Source organism: Dendrobates tinctorius, unplaced genomic scaffold, assembly GCF_039654945.1.
Source record: "Dendrobates tinctorius isolate UK_male_01 unplaced genomic scaffold, ASM3965494v1 ptg000006l, whole genome shotgun sequence".
NCBI lineage: Eukaryota > Metazoa > Chordata > Amphibia > Anura > Dendrobatidae > Dendrobates > Dendrobates tinctorius.
The window spans coordinates 16662702-16678392 of record NW_027361674.1 but is presented as its reverse complement, the minus strand read 5'-3'; the positions used below and the strand labels follow the sequence as shown (position 1 = coordinate 16678392).

The following is a 15691-nucleotide window of genomic DNA, read 5'->3' as shown; positions in this document are numbered from 1 at the left end:
AATCGTTACACTGATGCCTCTACCTTGTGCCAGTCATTACACTGGCTACCCATCCACTCCAGAATTCAGTATAAACTTATTACCCTCACCCACAAAGCCCTCCATAGCTCAGCACCACCCTACATCTCCTCCCTTGTTTCAGTATACCACCCTACCCGCGCCCTCCGTTCTGCTGATGACCTGAGGTTAGTATCCTCAATAGTCAGAACCTCCCACTCCCGTCTCCAAGACTTTACACGTGCCGCGCCAATTCTTTGGAATGCACTTCCCAGGTCAATACGATTAGTCCCCAATCCCCACAATTTTAAGCGTGCCCTGAAAACGCATTTATTCAGACTGGCCTATCGCCTCAACACATTAACCTAATCTATCCCTGTGTGGCACAGCCAAAAGTTTTACCATAACCAGATTTCCCGCATCATGTTCCCACATGCTTTATGCATCCATTAGCCCTCTGTGTCTGTACTGATACACACTTAACATTATGGCTGGTCCATACAATCAGGGCAACTGTTACCACCCACCTTTCGTGTCTACCTCTTTCCTCATAGACTGTAAGCTTGCGAGCAGGGCCCTCACTCCTCTTGGTATTTGTTATAATCTACAGTATGTGATTATTGTTATGCTGTAATGTCTATTGTCTGTACAAATCCCCTCTGAAATGTAAAGTGCTGCGGAATATGTCGGCGCTATAGAAATAAAATTTATTATTATTATTATTAATAAAATGGATAACCCTGTAGAACGCAAGGTTCTCTGTGGTAGACGGATTCAAGTTTTGGTATCAAAATCCAAGAAACATTTAAAAAAAAACAATGCCCAAATTCTCCCATCTATACATGTCATTTACCTTGGGAAACTGCAACTGAAGGCAGCTGGAGTGTGGAGAATCCAATACTTCCATTAATGAGCTGAGCGCTTGTTCCTGAATTGGGTATCTGGACAATGCCGTACGGGTTTATTTGTATGGGAGTGGTAAATGTAACAACTGTTCCGCCATCTTGAGAAACAGCAGCAGGCTGGATAGTCTCAGTCTTGACTTCTGTAGCAGGTATTAACCCTGGGAAAGAAGGCTGTATATTTGTAGTGTACGACGAGGAAGAATCTGTCAAACCAGCTTGAAGAACCTTGACTTCCTCAGGGGAGGACACCAAGATGTCGGAGTTCAGAGCACCATTGCTTACAATGGTGGAGGCCACTTTTGGAGAATTTATCGTCACCGTTTGCGAATTTGCCACGCTTAAACCATTAAGAAGCACGCCGTTGGGTCCCTGGATAAATGAGCCCCCGTTTAAGAAAACGGGCGAAGTATTGGACGATACCAAACTTCCATTTAACAGAACTCCAGAAGAGCCTAAGGAGATCTTATTCCCAATGTGCTGCATATACACGGTATCGGCGTGCGCAGGAAGGCTTATGTTGGAGATACCATCTGAGTTGGGAAGAGGATGTGGAGACAGGTCGTCTTGACCTTTGCTCGATTCGTCTTCAGTGCTGTGGTTTCCATCCGACTCACTAAAGAGGCAAAAGTAAAGAACACAAAACAAGAGAAAACATTAACAAAAATCGCAGTGGAAATGGAAGTGACACTACTTGACGGCATTATTTTTGAGCAGACGAGAGGTTCAGGGAAACCTCTTGTGAGGAGACTAATGGACACTTCAGCTTGTGTGAAGTGGCAAGGAGCAAACACAGAAGGGTCATTCGGCAAATATATGGTAATGGAGTGGTGGCGTTTGTAAAGGAACACCTATTGTTATGCAGAAAAACAAATATGGAACCAAGGAGAATAAAAGGGCACATAAACAGGAACATAACATGAACCCAGCTTTCTCCAACTGCAGAAAATAGGACATTTTGGAGCATGTAATTACTATCCAGCCACTGAAGTGAGGGGTGACCTTAATTATATCCTTCCTGATCTCACAGGCAGGCAATTCACAGAAGGCCTTAAATAAGCTAGAATGCCCCAAAGGTGCTAATGTATGAGGAAGAGTGGCAGAGCAGTGGGGGAGGTGTTACTGACCAGAAAGCAGTCATTTAGAAAACCCAAGGAATGTTACCTGTCTACGTTTGCCCATCCATCAAGCATTCCCCACCCCCAAAAGACAAAAATTGCGCTGCAGCACATGCCTGCGCCCGGACAATTAAAGGCCTCGATAAAATGCACGAGTTTCCAGTGGGGTGGTCATATCTGAAGGAGAGGCATAGCTGCACACTTAAGCCCATGAATATTTCACAAGCTGTAAAGGATTGATCTATGACATATACAATGGCGGGTATATGGAAACAGGCCTGCTCCATAATTTTTCAGGAACGATCAACCAAGTTCAGGACGAATTTACTACTAGAGATATAATAATATATACCTGATTTGCAGCAATCCAACGTGGCAGTGCTGAGAAACTGAGATCAAGTGCAAATCAGCCAGAAAGTGCACTGTGGGTGTGTCCATGTACTCCAGCTTTACATGCCCTTGGTGCACTTTCAGGCTAATTTGCATGTGGCTTTAAAGCCTGATTTCTCAGCACTGGCACATCATATTACTACAAGATAAGTATGGTTTCTTACTGTTGTACAGCCATACAGATAGTTTCAGTAGTAAAATCATCCTGACAGATACCTACTAATGGGGGGGAAGTGCCAGTCAGATGCCATAAAAAAAAAAAAAGTAAAAATATAATCACATCCATTTTTTCCTCTAAACCATTGACAAGGACTATGGTATCATACAGAATTCCACAATAGCATCTTTCACGTCTGTACGTAGTGCCAACTGGGTGCCAAGCATAAATGTGGCAAAGACGGTTTTTCTTTTACGTTTCACGTTGTCGGAGCCGATTTACGTGGCCGGATTTCTGATCCGTATTAATAAAAATCCATTTTTAGGTCTTTTTTCAATGATAACGTACTTTATAGAGACTGCACGTTTAGGTTGAGTTATTGATCTGTATTACTACCACAATTTCTGACCCAATTACGGGGGCAAGTGACCAGATCGAACCCTTATATGATTCAGGTCAAAAGTGGCCGTGGCGAACGTGAAAATACTTCCACAGCACAGTGGTGTATCGGCCAACAACTGAGTCACTGCTCACGTCTAGAACGCTAGTTCTAACTGGGCATAGCCAAAACCCTCCACACCTTTGCAGCCACTTTTACCAGTCCAGGGGCGAAGTTTCTAAAGCTTGGTAACAGCTGGTACATAACTAACGGTCAATAAAAGCAGTCAACTGTGAAAATCAGGGTTGTGGAGTCAGAGCCCATTTTGGTGGAGTCGGAGCCATGGAAATTGAGGAGTCAGAGTTGGAGGTTTTGCTTACAGACGCCACAGCCCCTGGCAGGGCTGTAGAGTTGAAGTCGTGGAGTCTGAGCCATGGAAATTGAGGAGTCGGAGGTTTTGCTTACAGACGCCACAGCCCCTGGCAGGGCTGTGGAGTTGGAGTCATGGAGTCTGAGCCATGGAAATTGAGGAGTCGGAGGTTTTGCTTACAGACGCCACAGCCCCTGGCAGGGCTGTGGAGTTGGAGTCATGGAGTCAGAGCCATGGAAATTGAGGAGTCAGAGGTTTTGCTTACAGACGCCACAGCCCCTGGCAGGGCTGTGGAGTTGGAGTCGTGGAGTCTGAGCCAAGGAAATTGAGTTGGAGGTTTGGCTTACCGATTCCACAGCCCTGGTGAAAATCTCTAACCCCCCTTATATTTATGACATGTGACATACAGAACCTGATCCCATGGACGTCTCAGACTGTGCGCTCAGAGCAGCTGTATAGAGGGTGTCTGGCTGTATTCACACACGTCCCTAGTACGCAGCACTTGCTTTGGACTCCCCATCCCCCCACCCGTCTTGGCCCCCAATATCTTAGCTGCTTTGGCCACCAGTGGAAATGAAAAGGATTCATGGGAAAACAAAACACATTCGATGAATATTACAATTTTAACTGATAAATAAATAAATGACTTAGACACCAGAATTATGGATTAATAATGGCCGCGATGTTTATTTAGGGTGACATAAAAGGTTCATAATAAATACCAAATACTTAAAAATATCCAGTACCAATAAATATGAACCACCAATCCACCAGTCCACCCAGACACCGGGGTGACTTTCCCCTCAAATAATACATCGTGACAAGAAATATAAAGGGGAGGGAAATTTCTTTTTACCTCACAGAGTGAGAACTGACAAAACCTCTTTATTTATACTGAAAATTTTTGTGAACAACTTCCAATCCTCCAATCAGAAGGGAGAAAAAGGCACCAATAAAACAAGAAAAACTGGCTAACAACAGCTCGTGAGTGACCCCACAGCTTAAAGTGAAAACTAACCTTTTATAAACCAAATCAAGATAAAGGGGGATATGAATCTAAGTTAAAATAGTGTCTGCTTTCCCACGTGACCTCCCCTACATATGATTCGGGGGAGGGCAATCATAATTTCTTATATTTAGCGTTTGGAGTGAATTTTCCTCTGTGTAGAGTATTAAAGAGCTATCTACAAATATGCAAACCACCAGATCGTTCTGCAAATACGACACACCGTATTAGTTCAGTATTGTACGCGCCTTACAAGAAAAAAAAAAAAAACACCTCCGGGCAACTTCACTCATTAGGTTCTGCAAAAGGGAGGCGTAAAGAGACAGAACAGGGAAGGGCTGAGCGTTCTAGCACAGGTCACCTCCACCTGGCAGGCCAAACCAGTCACAGACCTGGAGATAAGGGAAGACAAGAATCTAACCCCTGCAAAGCCTCCACGCCATCCCAGACTATGCGACAACCCTGGACCTTGCTCCCAAGCATAAGAGTAAGCCGGGCAGCGGCCCAGGATCACGGCTGGCCCATTACTCCAGATGACCGTTCTTGAGCACAGCCGGGCTGAACCTGTGTGTCATTTCAGCAGAGATCAGCAGCTGCCAGATACTACTTGTCTCCTGGGGATAGGAAAAAATTAAATCCTATGTTTGTGGGGGTTTCCACCCTCAACCCAAAGACATACCAATAGGTTATTTTGGAATAAACCTGGTGGTAACGGAATAAAGCTCGGCAAAGTTTCCTGGCCTGCTGGGACTTGTGGCTCCATAGCTAGTGCTTGCCATTTGGTGCTCAAAAGTTTCCTTAAAAAGAAAGGAAGACAACTTCCACATAACAAAAGGATTCGAAGTATCATGAAGGTGTTAAAAGTGCATTTGTGAAGCCCCCTGGATCCCCCTCTCCGCAAAAAAAACAACTGAGTGGCAGCTAAGGGGAACAAGCTCACATCTGTTCTAACACTCTCCTGTGCTTCCAGGGGCTTCCAGCAATCTCAGCCCCCTCTGGCTGAAAACCAGCCGCCCCTCCTTCCCTGCAGAAGTGATTTATTTTAGCAGAAGAAGCGCCTTGCGGATAATCTAAACCCAGTGCAAGAGGGAAAAGTACCAAGCCTTACCTAAGCCCCAGACCTTACCGGGAAGGGGTACGCAGCTGCAGAAAGCAGGGTGACAGCAAGATCAGAGAAAGGGACAATGCAAAGGAGCCGATCAAAGGGCCCAGGAGTCTCCCAGCTAGGATTACAATGAAACCTGAGCTGAAGGAGTTTAGAATCAGGTTTCAAAACACTGCCGCCTGATCTGCCATGCTCCTGATCTGCCATGCTCCCAGGGATCACATTATAGTCAATCATTCACTCTGTCAAGTTTAACATTAAAACAATCAATAGTCACCAATAGATTTCCCCCAATCTGCCCAGTAACCAATTTCAGATCTGCTAGGACAAAGGCAAAACGCCCCCCAGAACTTTCCCTTGTGATACCACCACCCTTTCCATAAATGCCCATCATGCGCCATTATATTTCTCCAGAACTTTCCTTTGTGTTATAACCCCCCATAAATGACCCACATGCATCAATAGTTTTTCCTTATGGTATAACTCCCCCCCCCCCCATAAGTGACCCACATGCACCAATAGCTTTTCCTTGTGATACCCCCCATAAGTGACCCACATGCACCAATAGCTTTTCCTTGTGATACCCCCCATAAGTGACAAACATGCACCAATAGCTTTTCCTTAGGTATTACCCCCCCATAAATGACACACATGCACCAATAACCTTTCCTTGTGTTATCACCTCCCATAAATGACCCACATGCACCAATAACCTTTCCTTGTGATACCACCCCCCATAAATGACCCACATACACAAATAACATTTCCTTGTGATACCACCCCCCATAAATGACCCACATGCACCAACAACCTTTCCTTGTGATACCACCCCTATAAATGACCCACATGCACCAACAACCTTTCCTTGTGATACCACCCCCTATAAATGACCCACATGTGCCATAGCCTTTCCTTATTATACCTCCCCCTATAAATGACCCACATGCACCAATACCCTTTCCTTGTGATACCACCCCCTATAAATGACCCACATGCACCAATACCCTTTCCTTGTGTTATCACCTCCCATAAATGATCCACATGCACCAATAACCTTTCCTTGTGTTATCACCTCCCATAAATGACCCACATGCACCAATAACCTTTCCTTGTGATACCACCCTCGATAAATGACCCACATGCACCAATACCCTTTCCTTGTGATACCACCCCCGATAAATGACCCACATGCACCAATACCCTTTCCTTGTGATACCACCCCCTATAAATGACCCACATGCACCAATACCCTTTAATTGTGATACCACCCCCTATAAATGACCCACATGCACCAATACCCTTTCCTTGTGTTATCACCTCCCATAAATGACCCACATGCCATGCACCAATACCCTTTCCTTGTGTTATCACCTCCCATAAATGACCCACATGCACCAATAACCTTTCCTTGTGTTATCACCTCCCATAAATGACCCACATGCACCAATAACCTTTCCTTGTGATACCACCCTCGATAAATGACCCACATGCACCAATACCCTTTCCTTGTGATACCACCCCCTATAAATGACCCACATGCACCAATACCCTTTCCTTGTGTTATCACCTCCCATAAATGACCCACATGCACCAATAACCTTTCCTTGTGTTATCACCTCCCATAAATGACCCACATGCACCAATAACCTTTCCTTGTGATACCACACCCCATAAATGACCCACATGCGCCAATAGCCTTTCCTTGTGATACCACCCCATAAATGACCCACATGTGCCATAGCCTTTCCTTGTTATACCGCCCCCTATAAATGACCCACATGCGCCAATAGGCTTTCCTTGTGATACCACCCCCCATAAATGACCCACATGCACCAACAACCTTTCCTTGTGATACCACCCCCTATAAATGACCCACATGCACCAACAACCTTTCCTTGTGATACCACCCCCTATAAATGACCCACATGCACCAACAACCTTTCCTTGTGATACCACCCCCTATAAATGACCCACATGTGCCATAGCCTTTCCTTGTTATACCTCCCCCTATAAATGACCCACATGCACCAATAACCTTTCCTTGTGATACCACCCTCGATAAATGACCCACATGCACAAATAACCTTTCCTTGTGATACCTCCCCCTATAAATGACCCACATGCACCAATAACCTTTCCTTGTGATACCTCCCCCTATAAATGACCCACATGCACCAATAACCTTTCCTTGTGATACCACCCTCGATAAATGACCCACATGCACCAATACCCTTTCCTTGTGATACCACCCCCTATAAATGACCCACATGCACCAATAACCTTTCCTTGTTATACCTCCCCCTATAAATGACCCACATGCACCAATAACCTTCCCTTGTGATACCACCCTCGATAAATGACCCACATGCACCAATACCCTTTCCTTATGATACCACCCCCTATAAATGACCCACATGCACCAATAACCTTTCCTTGTGACACTCCCCTTTCTAAATGACCCACATGCACCAGTGTTAGGCCATGTGCACACGATGCAGATATGCAGCGTTTCCGCAGCGGATTTTACCGCGCAGAAACGCTGCATATCCGCATTGTGATGTACAGTACCTTTAAAATGAATGGAAAAAAAAAAACGCTGTGCAGACGCTGCGGATTTTTCCGCGCGGTTTTCCTGCGGTACAAAATCCGCAGCATGTTAATTCTTTTGTGCGGTTTTCTATCTCCCCTGTTACCAAATCCGCAGGGGGAGAACCGCACGAAAACCGCGTGAAAAATGGAAGAAATCCGCAGGAAAAATGCAGGTCATTTGACCTGCGGTTTTCTTCCATTCTGCACGGAAAAATCCGCAGGGCTCAAAACTCCGTCTGCACTCAGCCTTAGGCTGTGTGCACACGCTGCGGATTTTGCTGCGGTTCCGCAGCGGTTTTGGCTGCTGCGGACCCGCAACAGTTTTAGCTGCGGTGTACAGTACCATGATTCCCTATGGGAATCAAAAACCGCAGTGCAGACGGTGCGGAATTTTCCGCGCGGATTATCTGCGGTTTTCAATCCGCAGAAAGAATTGACATGTCAATTCTTTCTGCGGATTCTCCTGCGGTTTGCCATCTCCTCCATTGAGGAGATGAAAAACCGCAGGGCAAAACCGCAGAGCAATCCGCAGGTCTTTTGACCTGCGGTTTCACCTGCGGATTTTACAAAATCTGCGCGGATGAATCCGCACATAATCCGCAGCGTGTGCACACAGCCTTAGGCTGTGTGCACACGCTGCGGATTTTGCTGCGGTTCCGCAGCGGTTTTGGCCGCTGCGGACCCGCAGCAGTTTTTGCTGCGGTGTACAGTACCATGATTCCCTATGGGAATCAAAAACCGCAGAGCAGACGGTGCGGAATTTTCCACGCGGATTATCTGCGGTTTTCAATCCGCAGAAAGAATTGACATGTCAATTCTTTCTGCGGATTCTCCTGCGGTTTGCCATCTCCTCCATTGAGGAGATGAAAAACCGCAGGGCAAAACCGCAGAGCAATCCGCAGGTAAAACCGCAGGTCTTTTGACCTGCGGTTTCACCTGCGGATTTTACAAAATCCGCGCGGATGAATCCGCACATAATCCGCAGCGTGTGCACACAGCCTTAGATCCCCGGGAGATTGGTGCAGTTTGTATCGGTATTCCTGGACTCACTAGAGGAAGCTTGCTAGAATGGAGAAAAGTTGGTGGCAGCGCCATATTGCAGCAGGCACAATGGAGGAGTTCCGTGCTCACCTCTTGGACTGCGCCTCGGACGGGTTGCGGTCGCGCTGCCGCCGGTTCTTGAACCAGTTGCTGACCTGGGTGAGGGACAGGCCGGTGATCTTGGCCAGGTTCCGCTTGGCGGCGGGGGACGGGTAGCGGTTGTGCTTGTACAGCTCCTTGAGCGCGTTGCGGGACTTCTCCTTGAAGCAGTAGACGGTCTCCTCTCCGTCCCAGATGGTCCGGGGCAGCGGGAACTTCCTCCGCAGCCGGTACTTGTCCACCGCCCCCAGCGCTCTCCCGCGGGCCTTCTCCGCCTCGTTGTACCGAGCCTTGTACCAGAGGTCCTGCAGCACGGCGTGGTTGGACGGCTCGAAGTTATGGCTCTCCAGCACCGAGAAGAGCTCCGGGTACCGGCCCTGGTGGAAGGCGACCAGCGCCCGGGCTTTCAGGATACTCTCATTGCCACGTAGCAGGTCACTCTGGGGAAGCGACCACAGGAACCGGGCCAGCCTGTCCAGGTCCCCGCCTTGCTGCAGAGCCTCGCACACGCAGGCGACATGCTCCGGGGAGAAGGCGAGGGTGTACGGGGCCGCCCCGCCGCCGCCGATCACAAGTTCGCTCTTGATCCCGTCCTCTGTCCCGGGCTGGTGTGCATGCTCCATAGAGAAGGGAGCCGCGTCCAAGACATCTTCCTGCTTGATCTCTATTACATTTGGGATCCCGTTGGAAGGGGAAGACATTTTTTCCCCCCTTCTGTTAAAAAAAAAAAGTCCACCCCTCCCGTCTGATCAGGTTTCCATCGGCCACGCAGCGATCATTACTTCCCCCCTCCCCTGAAGTGTAAACGGATCGCAGCAATGTGACTACTACACTACTGCACAAACTGCCAGGAACGTCCTGGCCTGGAGCGGGGAGAGCCATTGGGGGAACGAGGTGGGCGGGGACTCCGGAGTGGAAGACCGGCCGTTACCGCGGCAACCGTCACTCACGGCGCTCGCTCCCCCTTCCACCTAGGTAGTAGTACGGTCAGGCTGCACCGAGCCCGTCCTCCACCTGGCTTGTACCTGGCCGAATCCTGCCGTGAGCCTGTCCTCCACCTGGCCCCAGCCCGCCGTGAGCCCGTCCTCCACCTGGCCCGAGCCCGCCGTGAGCCCGTCCTCCACCTGGCCCGAGCCCGCCGTGAGCCCGTCCTCCACCTGGCCGTATCCTGCCGTGAGCCCGTCCTCCACCTGGCCCGAGCCCGCCGTGAGCCCGTCCTCCACCTGGCCGTATCCTGCCGTGAGCCCGTCCTCCACCTGGCCCGAGCCCGCCGTGAGCCTGGCCGTATCCTGCCGTGAGCCCGTCCTCCACCTGGCCCGAGCCCGCCGTGAGCCCGTCCTCCACCTGGCCCGTCCTCCACCTGGCCCGAGCCCGTCCTCCACCTGGCCAGAGCCCGCCGTGAGCCCGTCCTCCACCTGGCCCGAGCCCGCCGTGAGCCCGTCCTCCACCTGGCCCGAGCCCGCCGTGAGCCCGTCCTCCACCTGGCCCGAGCCCGCCGTGAGCCCGTCCTCCACCTGGCCCGAGCCCGCCGTGAGCCCGTCCTCCACCTGGCCCGAGCCCGCCGTGAGCCCGTCCTCCACCTGGCCCGAGCCCGCCGTGAGCCCGTCCTCCACCTGGCCCGAGCCCGCCGTGAGCCCGTCCTCCACCTGGCCCGAGCCCGCCGTGAGCCCGTCCTCCACCTGGCCAGAGCCCGCCGTGAGCCCGTCCTCCACCTGGCCAGAGCCCGCCGTGAGCCCGTCCTCCACCTGGCCAGAGCCCGCCGTGAGCCCGTCCTCCACCTGGCCAGAGCCCGCCGTGAGCCCGTCCTCCACCTGGCCAGAGCCCGCCGTGAGCCCGTCCTCCACCTGGCCAGAGCCCGCCGTGAGCCCGTCCTCCACCTGGCCAGAGCCCGCCGTGAGCCCGTCCTCCACCTGGCCCGAGCTTGTCCTCCAGTTTTTACAGCTCCCGGGGCTGACTGAGTCAACATAGACAGGACAATATAACTCAGGAGCATGGATGGGTGCAGACGAAAGTGTGCCCAAACCCCCCCCCCCAAAGGCACAGGATTTATGGGGCCCTGGAGCTTCACCTTACTGCTCTGACTCCATTGGCTTACTTTTTAGCAAAATTGTTTATAATATATATATATTATATACACATACACACTAGCTATGAGCCTGTTCTATGCCCGAGTGGCGAACATTTTTATTGGTATATGATCTCCCATCCTGGTATATGCTGCCCCCTCCTATCCTGGTATGTATGGCCCCCTCCTCCCTATCCTGCTATGCATGGTACCCCTCATCCATCCTGGTATGTATGGCCCACTCATCCCTATAATGGTATGCATGGTACCAGTCATCCCTATTCTGGTATGTATGGTTCCCCAATGCATGGCACTCCATTCCTCATCCTGGTATGCATGGTACCCCCCTCATCCCTATCCTGGAATTCATGGAACCCCTCACCCCCCTATCCTAGTATGCATGGTCCTCTCACACACCCCCAATCCTGGAATGCATGGTCCTCTTACCCCCCCATCCTGATATGCATGGTCCCCTCACCCCTCTATCCTGGTATACATGGTCCCCCCTCATCCCTATCCTGGTATGCATGGTCCTCTCACCCCCCCCCTCTACCCTCTATCCTGGTATGCATGGTCCCCTCAACCCCCACCCCTCTATCCTGGTATGCATGGTCCCCCCTCATCCCTATCCTGGTATGCATGGTCCTCTCACCCCCCCTCTATCCTGGTATGCATTGTCCCCTCACCCCCCCCCCTCTATCCTGGTATGCATGGTCCTCTCACCACCCCCCCCCTCTATCCTGGTATGCATGGTCCCCTCACCCCCCCCCCCCTCTATCCTGGTATACATGGTCCCCCCTCATCCCTATCCTGGTATGCATGGTCCTCTCACCCCCTCTACCCTCTATCCTGGTATGCATGGTCCCCTCACCCCCCCCCCCTCTATCCTGGTATGCATGGTCCCCTCACCCCCCCACCCCTCTATCCTGGTATGCATGGTCCCCCCTCATCCCTATCCTGGTATGCATGGTCCTCTCACTCCCCCTCTATCCTGGTATGCATTGTCCCCTCACCCCCCCCCCCCTCTATCCTGGTATGCATGGTCCCCTCACCCCCCCCCCCTCTATCCTGGTATACATGGTCCCCCCTCATCCCTATCCTGGTATGCATGGTCCTCTCACCCCCCCCTCTACCCTCTATCCTGGTATGCATGGTCACCCCCCCCCCTCTACCCTCTATCCTGGTATGCATGGTCCCCTCCCCTCCCCCCCTCTATCCTGGTATGCATGGTCTCCTCCCCTCCCCCCCCTCTATCCTGGTATGCATGGTCCCCTCACCCACCCCCCCCCCTCTATCCTGGTATGCATGGTCCCCTCACCCACCCCCCCCCCCTCTATCCTGGTATGCATGGTCCCCTCACCCACCCCCCCCCCCTCTATCCTGGTATGCATGGTCCCCTCACCCACCCCCCCCCCCTCTATCCTGGTATGCATGGTCCCCTCACCCACCCCCCCCCCTCTATCCTGGTATGCATGGTCCCCTCACCCCCCCCCCCCCCCTCTATCCTGGTATGCATGGTCCCCTCACCCCCCCCCCCCCTCTATCCTGGTATACATGGTCCCCCCTCATCCCTATCCTGGTATGCATGGTCCTCTCACCCCCCCTCTATCCTGGTATACATGGTCCCCTTCACCCCCCCCCCCCCATCCTGGTATACATGGTCCCCCTCACCCCCCCCCCCCCCCCTCTATCCATGGTCCCCCTCACCCCCCCCCCTCTATCCATGGTCCCCCTCACCCCCCCCCCCCCCTCTATCCATGGTCCCCCTCACCCCCCCCCCCCCTCTATCCATGGTCCCCCTCACCCCCCCCCCCCCGCTCTATCCATGGTCCCCCTCACCCCCCCCCCCCCCCTCTATCCATGGTCCCCCTCACCCCCCCCCCCCCCTCTATCCATGGTCCCCCTCACCCCCCCCCCCCCCGCTCTATCCATGGTCCCCCTCACCCCCCCCCCCCCATCCATGGTCCCCCTCACCCCCCCCCCCCCCATCCATGGTCCCCCTCACCCCCCCCATCCATGGTCCCCCTCACCCCCCCCATCCATGGTCCCCCTCACCCCCCCCCCCCCCATCCATGGTCCCCCTCACCCCCCCCATCCATGGTCCCCCTCACCCCCCCCCCCCGCTCTATCCATGGTCCCCCTCACCCCCCCCCGCTCTATCCATGGTCCCCCTCACCCCCCCCCCCCCGCCATCCTGGTATACATGGTACCCCTCATCCCCCAATCCTGGTATGCATGCCATTTTCTTGAGGACACTGGTATTGCTGTGGGGTCTCGCCGTGAGGTCAGGAGAGGGCGGGATTGTGCTGCTGAAATCAGCGCCCGATTCTGGCGCCACAACCCGCCCTCTTCTGACATCACGGCGAGATCCCGCGGCAATACTGGATCGGTAAGTTGTTGTGCAGTGATGTCAGGAGAGGGCAGGATTGTGGCAGTGAAATCGGCTCCTTCGCAGTCATCGCTTTCCGGCACCATTTTCTTGAAGACACACTGCAGTGTGTATTCCACAAAATGGCGCTGGAAAGCGCAGACTGGGCATGCGCCGATGCCTGCGCAGTCCTCGCTTTCCGGCGCCATCTTCTTGAACACGCTGCAGTGTGTCTTCCACAATATGGCGCGGAAAGCGCGGACTGGGCATGCGCCGATTTTGGCGCTACAATCCCTCTCCTGACATCCCAGCAAGACCCCGCGGCAACACCGGATCGGTAAGGTGTCCGGAGATCGCGGTATGCGTTCAGTGCTTATGCATTCCACGATCTCCTGGGCCACCCTCCTCATCCCCGGGTGCGTTACTCTGTCCAGACTGTGCAGACACGTCGCGCTTGCGCAATCTATAAAGGCTTCGGACAGAGTGACGCTCCCATCGTTATAGATATTTTTTTTTTTGTACATTGTATAAAACATCTATAGCTTGGTAGGAGCCTGTGTTCTGAGATCACTGCCAATTCTATTATGCTTACATATATATCACCTTCTTATTCCGCAGCACTTTACATACATCACTGTCCCCATTGGGGCTCACAATCTAGATTCCCCATCACTTTGTCTTTAGAGGGTGGGAGGAAACCAGAGAACCTGTGAGAAACCCACGCAAACACGGGGAGAACATACAAAACTCCTGACAGTTCTTCGCATGATTCAAACCCAGGACCCCGGCCCTGCAAAGCTACAGTCCTACCCATAACTTTAAAAACACAAGGCAAAAGCCCTTAGGCCGTGCGTCAGTGCACACAATGGTGTACCGGATCAAAAGAAACCAAATAAAGGAATCCGGCACTCTGAGGTAAATATGGTGAAAAAGTAGTATTATAATTCTGTGGTCCAATAACTAGTGTGTATATAATGTGATGATTCATTCTTTCTAGACCACGGGTGGGGAACTTTTTTTTTTTTTTCAAGGGAATCTGTCACCAGTTTTTTGGCCTATCAACTAAAAATATCATCTAATAGAGTGAGCTATACATTCCCCAACTACTTGTGAAACCCCATGAATCCCCCATAAAAAAAATCTTTTATATTGCTGCTGCGCTGTATGTAAATATCCTCGGTCCGGTCCAATGGGCGTGCTATACGCTTTCCGTTCTGTGAATAGTGTTGTTCGCGTACAGGTCCCGCGCTTGCACAGTATGCTTTGCCCAACTGTGGACAAAGCTGAAAAGCATTAGTGCGCATGCGCCGGTGAACTATGTCCTGGAACACAGCAAAATACTTCTGAGGCATAGTTCACCGGGGCATAGCTCACCGGCGCATACACACTAATGCTTTTCGGTTTTGCCCGCAGTTGGGCAAAGCATACTGCGCACGCGTGGGACCTGTACACGAACACTTCACTGAATGGAATGTGTACAGCATGCCGAGGAGGGGGGGGAAGAGAGGGACCAGAACCAACGCCCATCGGACCGGACCGAGGATACTTACAGCGCGGCAGCAATATGAAAGGTTTTTTATGGGTGATTCAGGGGGTTTCACAAGTAGTTGGGGAATGTATAGCTCACTATTAGATGATATAGAGTGAGCTATACCTTCAGCTACCCCTGTTCTAGACCTTTATCAAACATACACACATATGTATGACCATGGGGCGTGGAATAAAGAAGCAGAGATGCGCTGAGAGAGAGGAGACCACCGTCACTAGTTGGGACGTCGCTTTTTCACCATACCTACCTCAGAGCGCCGGATTCCTTTATTATTTGGCTCTGGATTGGGATCCTATTCTAGCACCTTCATTTTCCAAAGAGAGGCGTATTCTACTACTTCTCCAAAGACAGCGGGGGCCAACATCGTTTAGAATGGAATCCCCACCCCTCTCCTCCATGTGATGTTCCATCGTTTGCAGGTTGCAAGTTAGAAGGGAATATACTATATTTTTCAGACTGTAGGACGTATATTACTATAACATATTTCCCACACCTAAATTTCAGAAAATGTTTTCTACTAATTAAAGCTACCCTGGTATTGTAAATAAGTGGAGGG

At 51.5% G+C, this 15691-nt stretch overlaps 1 protein-coding gene across 4 annotated transcripts in view; it reads right to left on the bottom strand.

Moving 5' to 3' along the window:
• SIX4 (SIX homeobox 4) overlaps positions 1–10035 on the bottom strand; it is a 41944-nt gene extending 31909 nt beyond the window's left edge. For 3 of the 4 annotated variants that reach the window (XR_012231336.1, XM_073571126.1, XM_073571136.1), the window contains exons 1-2: positions 9145–10035; positions 851–1515 (exon numbers count right to left, since the gene is read on the bottom strand). Coding sequence is in view for 3 of the 4 variants with exons in the window: in XM_073571126.1 (XP_073427227.1) it covers positions 851–1515; positions 9145–9854 (1375 nt within the window). In the remaining variant the exon portion in view is untranslated. The remainder of the gene's footprint in view (positions 1–850; positions 1516–9144) is intronic. The other variant, XM_073571147.1, reaches the window with a different exon arrangement.
• Between the last annotated feature and the right edge of the window lie 5656 nt (positions 10036–15691).